Raw genomic sequence first — 22,581 nt, 5'->3', positions numbered from 1 at the left:
GAATGGAAGGCCAAGTCTCACCACCCCCTGATAGCACATTTGTGCCTGTGAATACTCCAGTTAGTGGCACAGTTTTACCAGAGCCTTGCATAAAGTTGTGTGTGTGTGTGTGTGTGTGTGTGTGTGTGTGTGTGTGTGTGTGTTGGGGGGGGGCGGTATTATGACATCATACAAATCTCATATATTCACACCAGTGCAGGGATTCCCAAAGTCTGATGTGTGTATGTACTCCTGTAGGCACGGTGAGGATGAGCCCTGCGTGGGCCTGGGAGGAAAAGACCTTCTCACCACGCTGCTAAATCCTTTGTTATTTTAAGGAGAAGGTCTGAGTTGGGAAGTGGTCTTATTTGCTCCAACCCCAGGCTTCTCAGACTCTGTTCCTCAAATCCTTACAAAGTCCCAGGCCCCCACCCTCCATTTACTGGGTTATTATCTGCATTTTGGCCAGGTTTCCTGAGGATTTGTATGCATATGAAGGTTTGAGAAGCACCCCCAGGGGTGTTGTGGAGAGGACTTACTACATTTACCAGAGCCCATTGTTAAATTTTCAGGAAATGCCAGAACTTGTTAGTGGCCACAGCGAGAGCTTGAAATTGGTGGAAGTATTTACATTATGGAAATCATAAATCAAGGATTCTTTCTTTCGAGAGCCACTTAAATATTTAACAGCATATCCTTGCCTCTAACTGTTGATTTTCCTTTTTATCGGAGACAGATGACCTCAGGCTTTGCCAGTGTCTAGTTAAGAGAAAATAAAACATTACTTAAAATACCAGTCTCACTGTGCTTCAGTTTGCTTATCCATAAAATGGGAATGATGATAATAAAGTGATAATACTTACATTAGGGTTATTTTGAAGAGTAGATGTAAATACATAGCTGTGTGTGTACATATAATATGTATATATATGTATGTAGTCATGATTTACCATATACATACACATATGTGTGTATGAGTTGATGATTTAATATTACCCAAACACTGTCTAAGTGTTTACTGTTAATCTCTTTGTAACAAATAACATTGGTTTGCCATTTTAAAGTAGATGTTAGAAAAAACTCGCATTTTAAATTTAATAGTACAAGTAATTTAAGAATTTGGCTGCCTGAGGGAGGGGTATATGACTGTGCTAGAAATTCTGTGCAGGGGAGGGTAGTAGAAATGACCAATGTGGATGAAGGAGAGTTTCCCTTCATCCCAATAGAGTTAGGATAATTTCTCTCCAGAGCTCTGCCACCAGCTATTGGCCATTAACCAAATCATTCCTCCTTTCTCTGAAAAATGAGGAGTCAGATTGGAATAGCACTCATATGTTTCCCATACCCTGTCTGTAGGATGGAAAATATTTCTATTCCTCAAAGCCTTGGAGAAATCCAACATGCTCTTTGCTTCACAGAGAACTGGCAGAGTAGAGGGTACCCTATTTGACAGGTACTCTGTGGAGACCATGTGTAGGATGAATTTGGTGGGTGGAGAGCAGATCATGGATTGAATGATCTGGTAAGTAATGATTTGCAGACTACCTAAGATGCTGGATTAATCGGTGGTCTAGTTCCTGTGCATTGCCTGACTTAAATGCCCTTTCACCCCTAACTCCTCCCCAGTTAGGAAATTGCTTGCTTCTCCATGCTTAGATGTCACTTCCTCCAGGAAGCCTTTTTCTTTTTTTTTTTTATGCTGTGAAGATGAGTGGCATACCATCGCTCTGTATTTCTGTAACCCTTCTCAGCCTGCATTTCACTAAATATTGTAAGTATATCTTTGTTAGTCTGTACCCATTGGACTCTTTGCTTCCTGATGAGAAGAGCATTGACCTGATTGCCTGTTGACCATCAGAATACACTCATCAGTGTTTATATAACGAGAGACGTGGTTAAGAACGAGAATTTTGGAAGTAGATTACCTAGATTCAAATAATGATCTGCTCCCTACTGGAGGTATTTTTCGGGGCATGCTGTTTAACTTTTCTGTGCCTCAGTTTTGAATGAAACAGTGTGAGACACAGTAAGATTTATCCAGCCCTAAGATACTGCGTTAATGGGTGGTATTTTGGGCTATGCATCTATTCCTTTATTAATACATCCTTTCTAACTAACAAAGGTGTGCCATGGTGTACAATTACTTCAGGGTTTGTTATCACTTTTTACCTGATTTTGGTAAGTTTGGGTGCAGTACCGCTCATGTCACATTTCATCCTGGCTGCCAGTGGATGGCTTCCATGAAGGAAGTGTCTATTATGAGTATCGGATTAAACTTTCTTATCCCAGAATCATCAACAACAGAACAGATGCCAGAATATACTTGCAGAGTTATTTGGCACAGTTTAAAAATAACTGTACGCTCTAGCCTTTTCTAATTGCGTTAACAAGACTACCTCTTCTAATCCTCAAAATAAACCATTTAGGTATTCTTATAATTGTTGTTATTGTTGGTAGTTGGCCCCCACTAGTAAATGCAGTTTTTTAAACTAGAATTCAATCCCCAGACAGGCTGATGCTGGAGGAAAATCACAACCCACTTTGAGAACTTTGTAGTTCTCTGGCCAAGAGAAGGGCATGCATGGGTTTTGAGCATTCAGGGATGTTCTGTCCTATAGAAGGTGAATTTGGAGAGAATATACACTTTTTCCCGAGAAGAATTTAGAGTGAGGCTATGTGGACAGGATAGGTCTCAACTACTTTGTGATAAGGTCCAGCCCTTCCTCCCCGGCAACACCTTTGCCTTCTCCCATCCCACCTTCTGGAAGATTTTTGAGTGCTTTGTGTCACTCTTGGACCTTACCTACTCCTGCCATAGAGGTCATGTGGCTTAAGTCTCTGCTCTTTCATTTGACTTTTTAACCAAAGCCTCCCAAAGGTATGGACCATGTCAACACCACCCTCACAGTCTGGTTTAGGAAAAATAGTTTAGTGAGTGCTTCGCATGTTCCTGCTGCTTTATCAGAATCTTGATTCTGACTCCCCCTACTGACTGGAGGAAAGTGGGAATTATTTTTATTGCCATTTTGCAGAAGAGAAAACTGAAGCTCAGGAACTTACGTATCTGATGCATTATGAGAGAGACCTCAAGTGGTGTGAACTGGGATTCAAACCCAGGCTTCTCTGCCTCCACGGCGGACCCTGTAGCACACTACTGTGCCCCTTTAGCACTGTTCAGGCCCCCTGTCTAGGAGAGGGCAGGGTGTGTGATGGTCGTGCTCTAAATGCTGGTTAAATAGGCCAGTGGATGGGCAATTTAGAAAGAGATTAATACTTGGGGATGTTTTTCTTGAGAACTTTTAAATTCCGTCTTGTTTTAAATTTGAAGCCTGCAAAGGTCTGCTTCTCACACTGGAATAAGAGAAGGTCATGATGGAAATGTGCTTTAAAGAAAGGCTTCTCTTCCTTTTGTGTGCTGTGGTTCCAGGGGAAGCAGAGGATATTGTTCTGGGTTCTGTTTTCTCTGAGCTGGTTTCCTATTGAAAGCTTTTCTTCCCTTCCATTTACAGACTACTGCCGTTTGCAGTGCTTTCCCTAGGCACTCATGGGGCGGGGCCACCTGAGGTACCATCCTAGTCCGGGAGATTGAGCTGAGCCCGGGCAAAAGGTGACAAGTGGGGTGATTCCACTGGCCATCTTGTTAGATCAGATACAGCCTGTATTTGCGGCAGAATCTGGGTCTGCCATTTCAGCTGGCATCACTAAGGCCACTCACTAGCCCAGCCAATGTTAATGACTTTCTTGCTTTCCCATTCTGAGCCAGAATGGGACCAAGGACCTAGAGGTGAAAGGTTCCCTACCCCATTATGAATTCCCTGAGCCAAACTGATCCCCATGGTGTCCTGAGGAATTATTTTCCCATTTAATCTAATTCAGCAAGGCTTCTCTCTGGGTTCTGCAGTGAAAATTCTTTCTTTAAAAATAATTTTTTTGAGAGGGAAGAAACACATTTTTCCACACTGAAGGTAAGCAAAAAAATGTATTTGACACCTCAGGTAATGGGGGATTTTTTTTGCCCATCCCTTTCTGAATCTCCTCAATTGAAAATTGTATTTTTACCATATTTCATTCCCAAAGGAGCTTTTCATAATTTAAATCTCCTGTTCAACTGTACATTTAGAATGGGAGCTCTGACACCAGCCTGATTATAGCATACATGCTGGACATTACAGAATTTCTCTCTGGGAGACTTCTAATTTTATTCATTCATTATTAGCATCCTGGCAGAGAATAGCATTCTGCACCCTGAATTGGACCATCCCTTCTGATGCTTTGTGGCAGCTAAGACTGTAAAATGGGAAATTTCCTTTCCCAGTCTCATGTGTAAATTAAAAAAAAATACCCATTAAAGGCTATTTATATTGCTCAACATAGAGTGAAATAGAACCCATGTTTAAATCAGAAGAGAGGGAGGGAGGGAGGAAGAATAGGTGGAAGGAAGGAAGGAAGTAGGTAGGGGAAAGAACTTGTGTTACTTAAGCGGTTTGTGATAACTAACATAGGTACAAATAAAAAAATCTAAATAAAGCTTAACAAATAAAAGGACCCACTCATTCTAACTCCTCAGATCCACTTTTTTAACTGGAGAGTTGGGGAAATGCCTGCTGTTGTTCATTTAGGTGCTTCTAAAAGGCAGCAGTTTTGTTGGAAGACCTGGTGGAGTGAACCTTTACTCTTTCTGTCTCCTTGTGTTTGCAGGCGATTTCAGTGAGAAGGAATGCCAGTGGATCGTGGTCTCAGAAAAGCGGCTTAGATGATGTCTGTTTCCTGTGCTAGAAACACGTGGCAGAGCTGTAAGTAAACGCTCTACACTGCATGATGAATTGGATGGCTGCAGACCGGAGGCAAAAAAAATAATTGTCTCATTTTCGTGGTGATTTGCTTAACTGGTGGGACCATGCCAGAACGGCTAGCGGAAATGCTCTTGGATCTCTGGACTCCATTAATAATATTATGGATTACTCTTCCCCCTTGCATTTACACGGCTCCGATGAATCAGTCTCAAGTTGTAATGAGTGGATCCCCTTTGGAACTAAGTAGGCTGAGTGAACAGCGGATTTTGAACCGCTCCAAAAGAGGCTGGGTTTGGAATCAAATGTTTGTCCTGGAAGAGTTTTCTGGACCTGAACCGATTCTTGTTGGCCGGGTAAGCTACACTTTTAAGATCCCCATTTCGGGATCTGTTTCTCTTCTTTAGATCTTTAACATCCGACTTGTCAGAATTGTTGGCACGCTTAGCTGTAGTACTTTAGGCCAGATGGTTAGTTTAGTTACCTATTGGTTTCTTTAGGAATATGACTAATCCCACTGTAACAGTCTTAAATGTAGACAGACTGCTCTTCTGGTGAAGGCTCGTCTCCCCCACCACTTGCCTCCCTTCAGATACAAAACACTTGTGTAATGTGTGTACCTACAGACTTTTCTTTCCCATTTTGTGCAAGAAATCTGCATGGCAAACTTTTTCTCTAGCTTAAGTATTTGGAAGAGGGATACATTTTTGTTGGGTTTGAATTTCCTACGACCTTGATTCCTAAGATGTTTAGTTGTTTCATTTTGTTTTGAGGTCGTGTGTCTCCAGTTGCAGGTAGATTCCCCCCTCCCCCTTTTTTTTTTCTGTGGTTTGTTTGTGGTTTTAGTCATTAACCTGGGTTGGAGAAAAAGAAATTCTTGGATTGGATGTTTAACAGTGCTTTGTACTGTAATCCAATAAAATTTGCGATAGGAAACTAGTTCATTCATTGTCAGATGGAATCAAATGTATACAATCAAAATTTCACTTAGTGGCGTGTGTGTGCATGTGTGTGTGGGTATTTACATTTGTTTTGTTGTTGACAGGTTAAACAAATGTTCTTTCTGTAGATAAGTTTTTTTTTTTTTTTTTTTTTTTTTTCCAAAATCATACCATGGGTACTGAAGACTGTATACATTTATTCCTCAGAACTGTTCATAGGCTTCTATTAAATTTGATACATCATGGTAGAATTCTAATTATAAGCCTACCAATGGCTGATTTTCCTGATAAGGGAGATTAAGATGTGAGTCATGCCAATATTACTCATTTCCCAAAAGCAGTGATTTAGAAAAATAGGAGGAGAATTAAATATTGATCTCTAAGACCTGAGTTAACTCTTTGTGTTTGACTAGGAACTTCTGAATACATTCCTGCTTCTACCTTATTGTCTTGCAAAGCAAATTGAGACTCTCCAAGGGTTATGTTTTCTCATTTTGTATAGTTAGTCTACTTGGACAAACGATATCTGGATGAGGAGATCTCATGAGTAAATCAGATAATACTTATTAAGCCCTTTCTATGTGTCCGTCACTGTTCTAGGGATACTGGAGCATATCCGTTTTCAAAACCATGATCTCTTTCTTGAAGAAGCTCATACTGTAGCCGGTATTGAGTGTTTATTATGTATTGACCACTCATACAAAAGCACTTTGTGGGCACAATCCTGTTTGTGTCTAAAAATAGCTTTTCCCCTCTTTCTGTGTATGTATGTGTATGTGTTTATGTGCGTATATATACACATATAAAAATATACGTGCAAAACAGCTCTACACTACTTTTTCAGATGTAAAAATGCAAAAATTTCTGAAAGATTTTTTTTTGTATGTTTAATACAAACTCAGGTAGCAGAACTGACTTGAGGCTATTTATAGTCATAATGCATCCTATTACTGTGACTATTCATATAATTCCCAGCAGAAATGTTAATGTGCTTGAATGCAGGGTACTGCCCCAGACCCTGCTAAGGGTGTTACTTACTATACAGTTTATGTACCTTAATATGTTTCCAAATGTGGAAATTCCTGAATTTTGAAACACATCTGGCCCAGTGGGGTTTGAATATGGGCTTCTTGACCAGCATTATGTTTTTTGGTTTGTTTTTTAAGTACAGAAACTGAGACTTAGAAGGATTGGTAAAGCAAACCAAGATCATTGAGCTAGTAAAAGTTCTGAGTTTGAATCAAGTTGGGGATTCCCAAGGCCATAATTTTACCCACCATATCCTATTACATTTTAGTAGCTAGTTGCCACGTGTTGAAACCATAATTTGTACTTAAATGTTGAATACAAGGGTGACTGGCTGGCTCAGTCAGTACAGCGTGAGACTCTTGATGTCAAGGTTGTGAGTTTGAGCCCCATGATGGTTGTAGAGATTACTAAAAAATAAAATCTTTGGGATGCCTGGGTGGCTCAGTCTGTTAAAGCGTCCAGTTTCAGCTCAGGTCATGTTCTCAGGGTTCGTGAGTTCGAGTTCCACGTTGGGCTCTGTGCTGACAGCTCAGAGCCTGGAGCCTGCTTCAGATTCTGTGTTCCCCGCTTCTCTCTGCTCCTCCCCCACTCGTGCACTGTCTTTGTCTCAAAAATAAACAAACATTAAAAACATTAAAAATAAAATCTTTAAAGAATAAAAAAAAATTAAAAATCCTTGATCTTAATGAAAACTGAGTTAATGAATACAGAATGCAGAGCCTGTAAAGTCCAGAAAAGTATTCTGGGTATTGAGAACTTACCCCAAACCTCAGGCAATTTGTTTTCCTACTATAGGAAATTCTGGATCTGTGCACACATGCATCCATGCATAATTGGTGAATTATGTGAATTCTATTAACTTTTTATGGAGGCCTATCACTGTGATGGCATTTTGTATAATATAAATAACCAAACATGCTATACCCAGGATGTCTCATTTTTGTCTGCATAGAAAAAGTATTTAAATTGGGGTTTGCTTTGGATTCGTAAGAGTCTGATGACTAATTTTAACGCTGTTCCTTACATTAATAGAGATAGAAGCAAACAGGCAGACTTCAGCATTGATTTGTGACTTAGTAATATTTGAGAAATTCATGCTTCTTTGAAGGACAGAAATCTTGTCAGAGAACCCTAAGATTTTCAAATGACCAAAATGCTCCCAAGTCTTTATGACCGTTTTAATGAATTAGTTCTTTGCTTTCCTGTCTACCCCAGCCAGTTCACAAACAATTGTTAAATCAGAGTTAAACTTATTTTCTGAAGAAATTTCTACAAACAGTTCCAATCCTCCATATTTCCCCGTAAAGAAAATTGCTCCTGAATTATTATAGCTTAGCCATGGAGGACCTTGGGTTGTAGTGAAGCCAAAAATACCTTTCAGGTGACTGCTTCAAATTACAAGTCAGGCTGAGTGTGGGGATGATCCCTATCAAGGTGCCCACCGGTGCTTTACGGTGTTTTATCTCTATGTACACTCTTCCACGTCGGACTCTAAACCACTTGTCACTGAGCTTCTCCCTAGGAAGGGCTGGGAGCGTTAGTCACTCAGGAGCATACCTACTCTTTAAAAGGCATTCCTGTTGGTGCACCTGGGTGGCTCAGGTAGTTGAGCGTCTGACTTTGGCTGACTTTGGCTTGGGTTATGATCTCACGGTTTGTGAGTTTGAGCCCTGCATTGGGCTCTCTGCTGCCTGCTTTGGATCTTCTGTCCCCCCTTCCTCTTTCTATCCCTACCCCTCTCTCACTCTCTATCTCTCAAAAGTAAATAAACATTAAAACAACAACAAAAAAAGACTTTCCTGTGAATCACCATGGTGGGGCCCTTGACACTGCAGGCTGAGTTCAAGCTCAAAGGCAGATTCAGTTTTTGAGTGACTGGCTTTTCAGAGCTTCACATACACCCTCCATCATCCATTGTGCTTTTACTGTATTTGTAGACAGTGGGGTGCAGAGAAGGAACAAGCCCTTGAGATGTACTTTCCAGAAGTTTGAACTTTGCTTTGGCTACCTTCTGAGTGTTAACCCTGGAGAAGTTACTAAAACTCTTTTAAAGTTTTCCAAGTAAGAGCAGTAACACTGGCTGTTGTTCTATGTGAGTGATGAATCACTAAATTCTATTCCTGAAATCATTATTACATTATATCTTAACTCACTTGGATTTAAGTAAAATTAAATAATTTTAAATAAAGAAAAATGAGAGTATATAACAGCCAATAAAATAATATATGCATAGTGCCTGCATATAGTTATTGTAGTCATGATTGTATTCTTTAATTTTTTTTAATGTTTATTTATTTTTGAGAGGCAGACAGAGCATGAGGGGGTGTTTGGGCAGAAAGAGGGAGACACAGAATCTGAAGCAGGCTCTAGGCTCTGAGCTGTCAACACAGAGCCCTATGTGTGGCTCAACTCACCAGCTATCATGACCCCAGATATCATGACCTGAGCCAAAGTTGGATGCTTAGCCGACTGAGCCACCCAGGCACCCCTAGTCATGATTGTATTCTTAATTTTGTGTGTGTGTGTGTGTGTGTGTGTGTGTGTAGTTGCAGTGGTGGCTAAACAGACAATTATATCACCAGGTGAGCACAAGACACCTGGAGCCTGAACAAGAGCCCTTGCTGTTAGTTATCCCAGGCTGCTTAAGGTGGAGGTGATACTTAGATGTGTTTTGAAGGACGACTTGTTGCCTAGACTGAGGTTGGGTGGAGTAGGAACTTAGGTATCCCAGCTGGACAGAGGGTTTATGCAATGTCAGTGGGATAGGGTAGGACTACTGAGGATCCCTTCTGTCAAAAGTAATGCTGCCTGTATATTTCTTGTTGAATTCGAATGAGGTTGAAAGTCATATTCACAAGAAGTCTTCCCTGTCCCATTCTGTCTAAAATATAACTGTCCTCTCTCTAATATTTCATATCCTTTGTGCTTTATGTTTTCTTGTTCCTGATGATCATTGTCTCAGCCATTCTCTATCTTATTTAGGATTTTTCTCCTACTACAATGCAAGTTCTACAAAGAAAAAGGATTTTTGTTTCCTTTGCTTTTTACTTGACATCCCTAGAACCTAGAACACTGCGTGCATATAAGAAGTGCTCAGTAAATATTTTGCATAGATAAATGAATGAATAATTCACCTAAATAAGGGAAGAATTTATTAAAAAGTAATATAAATTCAATATGACTTAATACAAGTGGCATTTTTCAATAAAGAGGACAATGCATTACTTTCATGTTCCATTTTCATATTGGTACCTTATAGACAGCTGGGTAGTTTAAACACGGTCTCTACTTACTGATTTTATTTTTATTTTTCTAAATATTTATTTATTTTTGAGAGAGAGAGAGTGCGTGAGCAGGGGAGGAGCAGAGAGCGAGGAAGACACAGAATCGTTAAGCAGGCTCCAGGCTCTGAGATGTCCGCACGGAGCCCGACGTATGGCTCGAACCCACAAACCATGAGATCATGGCCTGAGCCGAAGTTGGAGGCTTAACCGACTCAGCCACCCAGGCGCCCCACTACTTTCTGATTTTAAAAGTCTTTCTTTGAGGTAGTCATAGTGTGCAAGTTAACTTGTTAAAACAACTCTTTTTTGAGGAGGCTGCATGATCCTCTCTAAGCCCCTTACCCGTGGTATGAATCACTACATAGAGATGATTTCATTGTCTCCAATCCATCTGCAAACTTATGTTTGTGCTTATGGCACAAGGTACCTCAGAACTCTTCTTTCTGAATTTCTCAGAAACAGGTATCAGCCAAAGAGACTCCAGTTCTTTGTGGAACAGGTGGTTCAGAACCTGCTCTACATATGAATACTTAGCATTCCACATACTTAGGAGCTCCAGGGGTGACTTACTCTGCCAATTCTGGAAGAGAATAAGGTGGTGCAAGGACTCTTCATCCTATATACTTATGTGTTCTTGTCTTAGAGAGAGAGAGAGAGAGAGAGAGAGAGAAACATGGTGGTTTTCATAAATCGTGCAACTAAGGAAAAAAAAGTCATGTCCTTGTGATGAAATGGACATGACATGAACAGCTTGATAACATCATGGGAGCCCTTCCCTGTGAAACACAAGGATGATTGATCAAGTCATTCTGCAAATATGTATTGAGCACTTATTGTCTCCTAAGCATTGTGGCCAGTAGATTCTCCGCTCAGAACAAATACAAATGCAAACCCTCTGTCATGGAATTAATGGGCTACCATGGGGAGAGAGACATTAGGAAAATAGTCATGAGAACACATGTCACATTAAAACGGAGGTAAGTGCTACAGGATAAAGAGATAGGGTTCTATGGAAACACATACCCAGGAAGCTTGTCTATTTGGTAGGATGTAGAACCTTCTTGAAAGAAATAGCCTGTGAGCTGAGACGCTATAGCCAGCGTCCTGGCTGTAGAGTGGCACCCCAGAGTGCAGGGATGGAAAGGGAGAGCATTCCCCAGCAGAGGCGATCACAGATGCCAGACTGTTGAAAGAGCCGAGAGGGTCAAGGTGACTGAAAGAGAACTAAGGTTGGAATCTGAGAGTCACAGAGAAAGGATGGGAAGGCTCTCTTGGAGATCTGACTTCTTCCTTTTTCACTTCTGCTACAAAGCAGCTGGAAGAGCAAGTCAGACAGCCTCTCTGGGGCAGTTTCCTCTCTTGTAGTGGTATCGTGGATTATGAAATTATATTTAACATACAAATCCCTATGGAACAGGAAAAGCAAGCAATATAAGAAAAATGAGTGTAGCGTCTATTGATTTTCTGCCCAAGTTCTTTTGGCTCTTGTTCTCTGGTTCTGTGATCCTGGTTCCTCATATTGGTTTATTTTGGGAAAAACCGGTTTGCTCTCCAGGTGGTCAGAGATCTATCCTAAATCCTCTCTCTTACATAAACTCCTCTGCTCTCTTTCTTCCCTTTTCCCCTCCTACCTGGGCTTCTGAGCAGTTCCTTATTTGGATATAACTCCACTGCTGGTGATGCCACATCTATTTATAATTCTCTCCCTCCAAGGCACTGACTCATTTTCTCTCTTTAAATTTGACCTTCTAACCTTCCCTCTTCTCTGCAACTTGGAAATCGTTTGGGTGGTGCTTAGTATGAAGGACACGGGATGCCAAATAATTACACTATATTATAGTTTACGGTGTCAACGGCTGGGGAGAAAATTGCACTTGACATGCCATTATTTTTGCTGGCCGTTTGCATGTAAAGAGCACTGGGCTACGCAGCCGCAGCCAAATTGTATCCTCGGCCTTGCGAGAACGATTCACTGTCAGTTCCGTGGAGCCTCTGCCTACTCAGACAAAGCCCGTGCACCAATAATTTGGCAGGAATGCAAGTCAGCATCGTGTGTCTCAATCTGGCAAAACGAGAGTTGTCGGCTTCTTGCCCCATGCCCCGACCTAGGAATAACAGGCATCCCAGAGTTTTGGGAAATCTCTGATGCTGATATCAATAAAGGAAATAATATTCGTCATGGAAATCAGCAGAAACCCTAAACACACACACACGCACAAATGCACACGTATGAGCGATCTACTAGCTGAGTTTGTGCATGAGTAAAATCCCAGATCATCTCCTACTCCTTTGTCTCTGGAGCCCCACCCCCCACCCTGTTTGCCTCATTCCTTGCCAAGGGACCAGGTGAGAGTATGGATAGTCTGTGCTCATCTTTGCAGATACCCTCAGTCACACTTCTTAAAAGTCTTTCATATGTTCTTAATCTGCTTAGGGTCATCTCATTAAGGCAGGTCTCGTTTTCCCACTTGAAGAAAATGATAGTGGTCATATGTTTGTGGGTGAAAAGCCCGATAACATAACCCTATTTTATAATTGACAACAAGGTAATCAGTATTAAAAAAAAAAAAAAAAAAAACTTTCCTTGCAAATTCACATGGCAGACTAGCCTGAATCATTAAAACTTACTAAGATTTATAACATGGGGACACGATTGCAACTGAGGAAATACCAGAAACAAGATATGAGGTGTGGATAGACTATAATAAAAAAAATGCATGTGTGAGATGAGCAGAGTATGTGGCACACATGTGTTAAGATATGCATGTGCACATGTGAAAATACATATATTTAATCATCTGCAAAATAATGAACCCCTGTGTACTCATCAACCTGATCCTCCATATTCAAAAATTTTCACCATTTTGCTGCTTTGTTTCCTTTAGTTACTTCCCCTTCACCCCTGATAGTGCCAATACTCTTTATTTTTCTTTATTTATTTTGAGATAGTGAGTGAGCAAGGGAGGGGAAGAGAGCGAGAAAGGGAGGGAGGAAGACAGAGAGAGAAAATCCCAAGTAGGTGTCAGCCCAGAGCCCAGGATGCGGCTTGATCCCACAAACTGTGAGATCATGACAAGAGCCAAAACCAAGAGTCTGACGCTTAACCAACTGAGCCACCCAGGTGCCTGTAATACTCTTGACTTTAAATATTAATGTAGAAAGAATCCTAATCATATTTATAATAACAACCCATTGTTTCTGATAATAAAATTCCCTAATAGAAAAAATGAAACATAAGTTATCAAAATTCCCAAATATATTATTGTATCTAATGAATAAATGATAGGTATGTGACCCACATTAAAAACAAAATAAGGAGTTCATTCCTGATGTTGATTCATATTAATAATTGTACCAGGTATCAATAAAGAGGAATCTTTAAGGAAATAGACCAATATATTCGTTTTTTCCCCTATTCATGTGATTGGATTACCATTTTGTTTTCTTTATAATTTTTCCCCATTTTACTTTCTAGGATATGCTATTATTATATTATAAAACATTAAAAAATAAAATTAGAGAAAATTAAATGACAATGTTATATCATTTAATTTTCTTAAAACCAGTGCTACATATTTATAGCATATTCTTGGAGACCACTGTTTAGTTTGAATCTCATTTCGTAAACGTAATCTTATTTTTAAAAAAAGTACATTTATGTTAAATTCTTGAAAGGATAATCTCAATAAATTAAAGAGTTAGAAATATTTAGTCATTTTTACACAATGATGAAGAGATAAAGAACAGCCATAGCTCGGCTATACTGCTGAATGTACTTTAATGACTTTTATTACCTTGGGATAGACCAAATACTAACCAGAAATAGTTTATATTTGGCTTTGAAATGGGAAACTATGTTTTTAATGTTTAAGTATTACAGTCAGCCTGCATGTTGCAAGTAACTTTTCAATAAATAAGAATAACCTAGAAAAGATATTTATGGAATCATGTTATTTAAGAAAGATAAAAGTGTTCCCGCATTTATAGAGTTTCCTTTGGCCTGGCTATGCGTGTTTGCTAGACAGTAGTTTCTGTAATATTTTAGCATTTTCCTTCCATGCATATCATTAACCTTAAAAATAAAACCACCAGTTCCATTACCAGCAAAAGATGGGTTTATTCGGGAATGAAAGGGAATTGCAATCTGGGATAAGCAAGAGGTGGCGACACTTAAGTAAGTCCAGAGAACAGAGTAGAGATCGCTCTTTTACCCAGGGGAGAGGGGAGTTGGGAAGGCTGTTATAAACAGTCCACTGGAGTAAACTGGGAGTAAAAGTATGGTGGCTTCTCATTGAGTTGTGACACACTCTAATTGGCTGGGCTGTTGCTGGGAGAGGAGGTAAGCTTTTCTTCCTTCTGAGGGGGTTGTGAAGTAGTGTCCATGTGCAAGGAGCATCTCTTTTATTTGGGTCTTCAACTGACCTTGAGTCTAAGGGCTCTCCCTGCCATCCCCTTGACTTCATTTTCATGAGGTATCCTTTCATTAATTTTCGCCGTATCATTTCCATTATAGCTAACTTAAACTCCCCCCCCCCCCCCCCCCCCCCACACACACACACTCTCCCCTTCCCCTTCCCTTCCTGGCATAATTTGGTCATGTACGTTCCTGTTCCTAACTAAGTCTTTGAATATTTTGAAATATAGGAAAGGCAGCCTTGTCAGTATTCAAATATTGGAATGTTTTGTTATGATGTGGGTGTGCTTTCTCATTAGCTACGGCTACCTTACCTCACATTTTAATACATTTAGGAGTCCTTTTAGATGTTCTGTCTGTAAAGAGAAATATAATTCACTACATTGTTATTACTAAAAGTGAGGGTCTACAGACCAGCACCAGTTTCTGGGAGCTAGTTAGAAATGTGGAATTTCATTCACCACCTGTATGCCTGACTTATGAATCAGAATCTTCATTGTAACAATTTCTCCAGGTAATTTGTGTGCAAGTTAAAGTACACATACATAAATATAAGTATATGAATATAAATAAATACAAATCATCAGTCAATCCCAGGATAGCTTGAATCATGACTTTGGTGCTCTGTATCTGGCCTGAGTAAATTTGGAATACCACTTAATTAAAGAAACAGGTCATGGGGGTTGATGTTTGGAAGAACTTTAGGCAAGGTATTGGGTAGGAACCGCAGCTTATTTCATTCGAACCTATGTGATAGGTGCCGGACACTATAGGCTGTGACATCAATTTGCACATGGGACTCCTCTATACTGCAGGTGATGGCAGAGGCAACAGCCTGTGGACCCCCACAAGCTGGATTAGTTAACAGGAACCATCCTCTGCTCAGCTCCATGGAATCCTTTTTTTTTTTTTCCTGCATGTATTTACCACAACGTGGCAGATGTGCTCTGAAATCTGCAGAGTATCAAATGTCACTGGGCTTCCATGGGAGACAATAGCAGAATCCAAATGAGCCTGATCAGAAGGGCTGAGGGATATTGGGAAACAGCAGGGAATAAAACACTAGATGCATATTTCTATTTCTCTGTAATCCTAAAAAAGCCCAGCTGTGTTGCATAGATCTCTTTTTGTTGTGAATATATGTCAGAGACTATGAGATCGATGACGTGGTACAGGGACATTAAAGAAAAGAAGGATTTTAAGTCACCAAAACAAACTGATCATGCGTATTGAGTGTTGACTGCATGGCAGGCATCTTATAAGGTTTGCTGGTTCAGTCCTCACAGATACCGCTGATGAAGGCATCATTATCCCCATTGCCAGATTGAGAGAGCTCAAGGGAAGAGTTATTTCCATTAGTGGTTACAGGTTAGACAAACAGTGAGTGTACAATGAAGCCAGGAGTCAAGCCTGGGCACAGGGACCCCAGAGCCTGTTCCTGTACCCATGGCCACACATCGTCTCTTTTGAACCCCATGTGGGACGTGCTCAATGAGCTTAGCTGCCACCCCAATTTGGAGATGAGAAAAGTGAGTCTCGCTGAAGTTACTCAAGTTACAGTTTCATGACTAGAATGTAAAGAGTTAGTAAGATTTGAATATGCATTTAGAGATGTCTAGCTAATTGCAAAACCACTGTAACTATTTGCATGCTTCTCTTTGTGCTTTGCTGGTTGAAGACCGGGGTGGATATAAAGCCCTTGAGCGAAGAAAAATATCCTTGAGGCTTATGCGTATGGTAGCGCTGTTTTATTTCCTTTATGGAGACATGAAACTGCCACAGTGTGGGTCTGGGCAGGGCTGGTGCCACCTACAGAGTGACATGTGGGTTAGTCTCCAAATAGAGAGTAGAGAAATAACTGTCTTTTTTGCTTTCTCATTTTTAAATATACATTTAAAATAATTATGATAAGGAAGCAAGAGAAGAACCATGTGGAAGGAGTAGCAGAATATTTCTATTGAACAACTTCAGGCATCTTGCTCAGTGCTTTAGATACACTTACAGATGTCATTCTCTGCATTTTGCAGATGAGACCATTGAGGCCTTTGCATCGAATCAAACTTTCATGGGTTAGGTGACTACACTGCAATGATTCTAGCTTTTCTTCTGAGCTGGGCAGAATTCTGCGGACTCATGAGCTATAGCGTTACCTTGGAGTACTCACCGGGACCTTTGACCATGACTGGGCAATTTTGTAGGCTCCTCTTAAACTGAGAATCACCAGACAGCAGCAAGAAGAGTAGAATGGTTGAGTGGAATAAAAAATAAAATCCTGTACACGTAGGCAGGAACTAAAAGAAGACAAAAAGCTTGTACCCTCCAGCTGCTTGAACTAATTGTGTTAATGCTGAATAATTTATTAACAATTCCCTGTACACTTGGAAACTGAGCTGGACAATATTACAGAGGCTCCAGAGGTGGGATCAATGATTTGCTTAGCTCCCCGCAGTGACTCCCCTGATTCCTCTTGCAACTCCAAGGGTCTTTTTCCAGAGGGATATGGGCTTCTCTGTTTCATCTCTTCCTTCCTGACTCTTACAATAGTGACCTTCCTCTGGCCAGCTCCAGTCATGTCCTTTGCTACTGGTGCACTTTGGCCTCTGAGAATAATTCCCTCGTGCCTTTAGCAGATTCTCTGAGGAGAAGTGATTTGGTGAGAAGGCAAACATGGCTATTAAAAATGACCAAATCCTAGATCTCTTTGAAGTAAGTCAGACTCCCTAGCCACTCAAGGGCTTTATTTAGAATGTGGTAGGGTTATTTATAGTAGAGTTTTCTTTGCTTTTATTTTTTATGTGCTTCTGGGAATCTAAAAGTCTAAATGAATTTCTCATTGCAGTTTGTTTTTTGTCATACTCGTGTGTGTGTGTTCACGTGTGTGTGTGTGCACGCATGCCTTAGAGCAGTGATGCTTTGGCAGAGCTCAGCCTCCGATTATGTCCCTGCCTGCCTTTGCAGGAACATTTACAATCAGCCTTGTGAGGTGTTTTCAGAAATCATTAGACATTTGCAGTGGCTTGTCCTATTGATCACAGCCACTATTTCTCTCCTCTTCTCTGCTTTGCCTGTCATTAAACTCATATGTAAAGTTCTTAGATTTTTAGAGCTGAAACCAAGTTCCACATCACAACTAGACTATGGGGAATGCATTTCAGTGTTTGTGGCTTTTTCTTCATCCAACAAGTTGGGTGAGAGATACAATTTGAAGCCAAAAGACCAGGCAGTAAACATGGAGACCAGCACCCCCCCCCCCCCCCCCCGCTACTGCCCCTCAGAAACACAGACAAACAGATAAGATGATCGGGTGGGGTCACAGAATACAAATGATCCAGCCAAGCAGAAAATGGAGAAGACCAAAATTCTGAATTACAGAGAGAAAGTCACATTTTAAATGTTACAACCTAAGAAAAGAGGGTAGACACAGAAAAAAACAACTGAGAGACTTTCACAGGAGCCAAAAATTTAAAACTACACAGGATCAGGAAACAATGAGATAGAAGGAAGTGAAGAGTTAGAGAGCAAGAGAAGAAAGATAATGGAGAGGAAAAGAGAAGGAGAGAGAGAGGGAGGGAGGGAGAGAGAAAATGAGAGGGAGGGAGAGAGATGAAGAAAGAGAAAGAAAAGCCGGAGTGAGTTTTGAATCCACTCAGTGATTTTCACTAGGAAGAATCTAATTTCTTTCAGCCTCTACACAGATGGGCTTATGCACACTTCTTTGGCACTTCTGATCACACATAGGTTTGCTTTTTTTTTTTTTTTTTTTTTTTGAACAAGGAGTGTGTTTTGTTTCTGACACATGGCATTTGCTGAGTAACCGTGGCTGGCAGGACCCGGCATGAAGTCAGAACAATTTGAGAGAACCAGCAAGCATGATGATCTTTCTCCTAAACTTTCCCAGAAACAGAATTTTGGCTTTTAAATTTAAATACTTTGTAGCAACTGGTGCTAGAAACTGAATGGTGGCCATTGTACCTCAAATGAGATATAATAAGTGAATAATGTCTTTTAATGAAATCATCACATAGTTCATTCTAAGGGTTCATTCTGATAGGCACTAGTTTACAAGAGAAGTAGAGAAGTTGGGGAGGATTATGGGTAAACCCTTGCACCATTTATATCTTCTAAAACTCTCTAAAATTATGGATTGGGCTTTTGAAACAGTGGAAGAGAAAAACACATTTTATTAGAATTTCTATTTCTAGTAGAGAAGCAATTTAACTTATGTATTTAATTTTAAATAATCCAAAATGTGCATAGAGGAGGCTAAGACTGTTTTCTGTGTCTGCTATTTGACAAAGACATTTCAATGAATATATTCTTTTGAAAATAATTTTTTAAATGTTTATTTTTGAGAGAGGGAGAGGGAGGGAGGGAGAGGGGGAGAGAGAGAGAAGGAGGGAAGGAGAGAGAGGGATTGTGAGCAGGGGAGAGGCAGAGAGAGAAAGAGAGAGGGAGACACAGAATCTGAAACAGGATCCAGGCTCTGAGTTGTCAGCACAGAGCCTGATGCAGGACTCAAACTCAAGAACCGTGAGATCATGACCTGAGCTGAAGTCCAATGTTGAACCAACTGAGCCTCCCAGGTGCCCCTTCAATAAATGTATTCTTAATGGCTTAAGAAAAAGTAGACAAAGTGAAATTTGAAGGGTGTGTATAAGTAGGACAAAGGGAAATAACACTTGGCACATACCTCATGCCTTCTAGGATATACAAAATCTTATTTAGCATTCATTGAACCTTGTGAGAAAGAACTCTTGACACCGATACCCCCCCACCCCCACCCCAACAACCCTTCACATCTAAAGAAACATAGGTTCTGAGAGATGTAGCCACTGTCCCAGAATGGCCAACAGTGTGGGAATGGGTACTGGAATGCAGAGCTAGCTGATTTCAAAACCCATGCTTCTTCCTGCCTACACTCCACCACCTCCACCCTCCCTTTATTTGGTTCTTCCTTATGTTTCTTTGCACATGGATATGCTCTTATGGAATATGGAAACGTTCTTATTTTTAAACAACACCATTTGCTCTTCCAAATATTTCTTTTGATCATTCCAACAACCCTGAGGCCCAAGTAGGATGTCTGTGACGGCATGAGACCCACAGGAGCCACCAGGGCTTCTGAGTCTCTGCTCAGTGTTTAATGTCACACTGCCTGATCAGGGTCCTCTGTGAATTCCTCGGAATTGCAGAAGGTGGGCATGTTTCTGTGATCACTCTTCTCCACTGGGAAGTGTGTTGAGATTCCTACTACAATTCCAGGTTGCACTACAGAGCAGGCTTCTTCGGACATGGACCCCTTATTCTTGCAACATTTTGCTGCCATGAAATGGGAGAAGTCTGGTTGAGGTTACTTGTTTTAAGTATACTAGCCAATCGTGTGTTTGATGTGGTCTCTGCCATCGAAGGACTACACTACTTCCCTTCTCACGCTGGCAAATGAAGAGTGAGAACTTGGATTAGTAATAGTCATCATCCCAGGAGGTGTTAAGGAAGGAGGCTCTCAAAAACCTTCACTGCCTCGTAACCTCTTAGCTTCACATTGTTCAAGATTGTGTTCCCTAATGCAGCCTGGCACCCAACTTCTGAATGACGTATAGTCCAGGCCAGGAAACCGTATGTACAAAAATGTTGGATTCTTTTGTTAATGTTTGAGGAAGTCCCGGGCAGTTGAAGTTTTCTGTAGGAATATTCACCAGGCTTGGATTTGGGTGGGAAAAGGTGGAGCATTTCTATGTCACTTGGCATCGCAAGCCCTGGGTACAGTTTGATCCTATGACCTGGCAAAAAAGCTTTGCTCTATTTACAAAGGAAATCAGCATGTCTGGGAACTGCTCACTGAAATGTAATAAGGAAGGAAAAGTCTGTCTGAAGGCTCTGCTCTCCTGAGAGAACTTTTGAGGTAGCTGAAGAAAGGCTGCCTCATTGGAATTGGAGACATTGAACAATTCTTGCAAATGCAAAGTTCTTGCGTCTGTTCCTCTGAAAGCTCCACAAGGTTCTGGCCTTTTCTTTTAGATTTCATAAATGTGTCGGCTCGAGCAACACTTGTCTGTCTCATCAAATAAGAAGCTAAGTGTTGGCTCTTCCTCCCTAAAACTGAGCATTAATGCACCACGTGCAGATTTTCAATTTGAACCTCAGTCGTCTTAAAGCACTAGTATTTTCTAGTTTACAATTTACTTTTTAAGGTGCATTGTTTTACCTAAGGCATCCTGTTTATGGAGTTATAGGCTTGGGTTTGCAGCTCCAAGAGGAATAAACACTCACTCGAACACAGAAACACACAGCACAAAATTAGGAAACAGTGTTGAGCACCAATTTCTGAAACCTTTAGCAGATGTTCAACACAACTTTTTTGTTATCGCCACAGTGGCTAGCCTGTTTTCCTCCCATATTTATTCCTGAGGCAATGAGCTTATATGGACCACCACACCCTGGACTACCTGTATTGACCTCTGCTGGTCAAAAGTTTAGGCTGTTTGTTTTTTTTTGGTTTTTTTTGTTTTTTTCTAAATGAGAAGTATGCTAGCCCAGAGTATTGTGGTAAGGAACTCCTGTGCTGAAGTTAGACAAACTTGAGTTTCAAATTCTGTCATAACTGACATATTCTGTGGCTTGTAACCTCTTTTAATTTTGTTAAGCCTCAGGTTCCTCATCTAGAAAATTAGCTTGTAGGATTTTTTTTTTTCTCTAGGGATTCCTTAAGCTATGGATGTGATATCTTAGTATCTACTAAGTATAATAGTATATCTGCTAAAGATAATAGTAGTTTTTATCCTAACCATTTCACACCTTGGAATTTTTTGTCATTAAAGCCCTAATTGCCATTACCTTGAATTTTTTTTAAGTCCTGCCATTTTGTGCCCGTATGCTGCTTATCTGTAAAATGACATGGATGAATGCAGTCTTCTCTAGGACCCTCAGAAATCCAACTTGTCATTTCTCTAGAATTCTGTTACCTATACTGGTAAAACACTGAGCTTGAGGAAGGAATGAATCTCACACAGTAGAAGGAATAGTGGTTCTTTAATATGAGTGTTTTGTATTCTAAAGTCATAGGTGAAAGTATGTGCTTAACTGTTACTTGCTATTCAATACTTAAGAACAAGAAGAACATTCAGAATGACATAATGGATACCCACATTCCATAGTCATAGGCAATCGAGTGTAGTGCTTCAAAATGTCACAGTACCAACAAGATAATTACTCTGAAGATCAAGTGAAGGGACAGGTTGAAGATGTTCCCCAACTTTCAACACTCAGGAGCCCATGTAACTGGAGAGCGATGTGGGTGCGACACAATGATGTTGAGTTCTGCCGTGCTGTGGACTGCTGTGCGATAAGCATGGGTAGGAAGGACTATTTTCCTCTGAGCTATGTAGGCTTAAAAATGATCCTATGAGAAAAAATACAGTCAGCCCTTACAAAGTGTTCCTGACTTATAAGTATAGAATCATCACCATCATAATAATATCAATGGCAATGAAATACTCGATCTGTAACACCTGGAAAGCAGGTTGCATGAAAAGAACATTATTAAACATATGTAATAAAAGCTATTATGTTGAAATAAGTTAGTGTTATTCCATGGCTATATTATTTCATGCAAAATTTCAAAAAGAAAATCTTAAAACTCCTGAACAGGTAAAAAAAAAAAATCTGTATTAATAATACTATCTGGAATTTATTGAAATAGAAGGTAACCTTCAATGGCACATTTTATATATATTAAAAGGAAGGAACCTTTAGATTCATAAGTAAGTATTATGTATCCTTCTATACATGCATACCACCAAAACCCCATACCTATTCGAATTATTAACTTTTCTTACTAATGGATAATTACCGTGCTGAATATGTCCAATAAATAGGTTTTTAGACAAGTGATGGGTACATCTATTATCTAAGTTGTATTATCTTATAAATTCACCTAAGATTTGTACCAAGTGTCATTTTTAGGAAAATGAGGTGTTTTATAAGAAGAATGTCATTTTTAGGGTAACACTGTATCACATGTATTGCGATTTCCATTCTGTATTTCTCTCTTAAGGAAAATAGATCTGACTGCTGCTAATAACACTAATAGCTAACATTTTGAACACTTTCATGCTAACAGTAGAATGAACACTCTTCAGTGCTCA

The 22,581-nt window shown here is 40.2% G+C and overlaps 1 protein-coding gene across 3 annotated transcripts in view; it reads left to right on the top strand.

Annotated features, from left to right (window-relative positions):
• Positions 1 to 22,581, top strand: part of CDH8 (cadherin 8) — a 412,814-nt gene that overhangs the window by 63,666 nt on the left and 326,567 nt on the right. For all 3 annotated transcript variants that reach the window (XM_042918476.1, XM_042918478.1, XM_042918477.1), the window contains exon 2: positions 4,678 to 5,125. In XM_042918476.1, coding sequence (XP_042774410.1) covers positions 4,877 to 5,125 — 249 coding nt within the window. In that variant the 5' untranslated portion in view covers positions 4,678 to 4,876. The remainder of the gene's footprint in view (positions 1 to 4,677; positions 5,126 to 22,581) is intronic.

This window comes from Panthera leo, chromosome E2 (genome assembly GCF_018350215.1).
Source record: "Panthera leo isolate Ple1 chromosome E2, P.leo_Ple1_pat1.1, whole genome shotgun sequence".
Classification (NCBI taxonomy): Eukaryota; Metazoa; Chordata; class Mammalia; order Carnivora; family Felidae; genus Panthera; species Panthera leo.
This window is presented reverse-complemented; position numbering and strand designations above follow the sequence as displayed.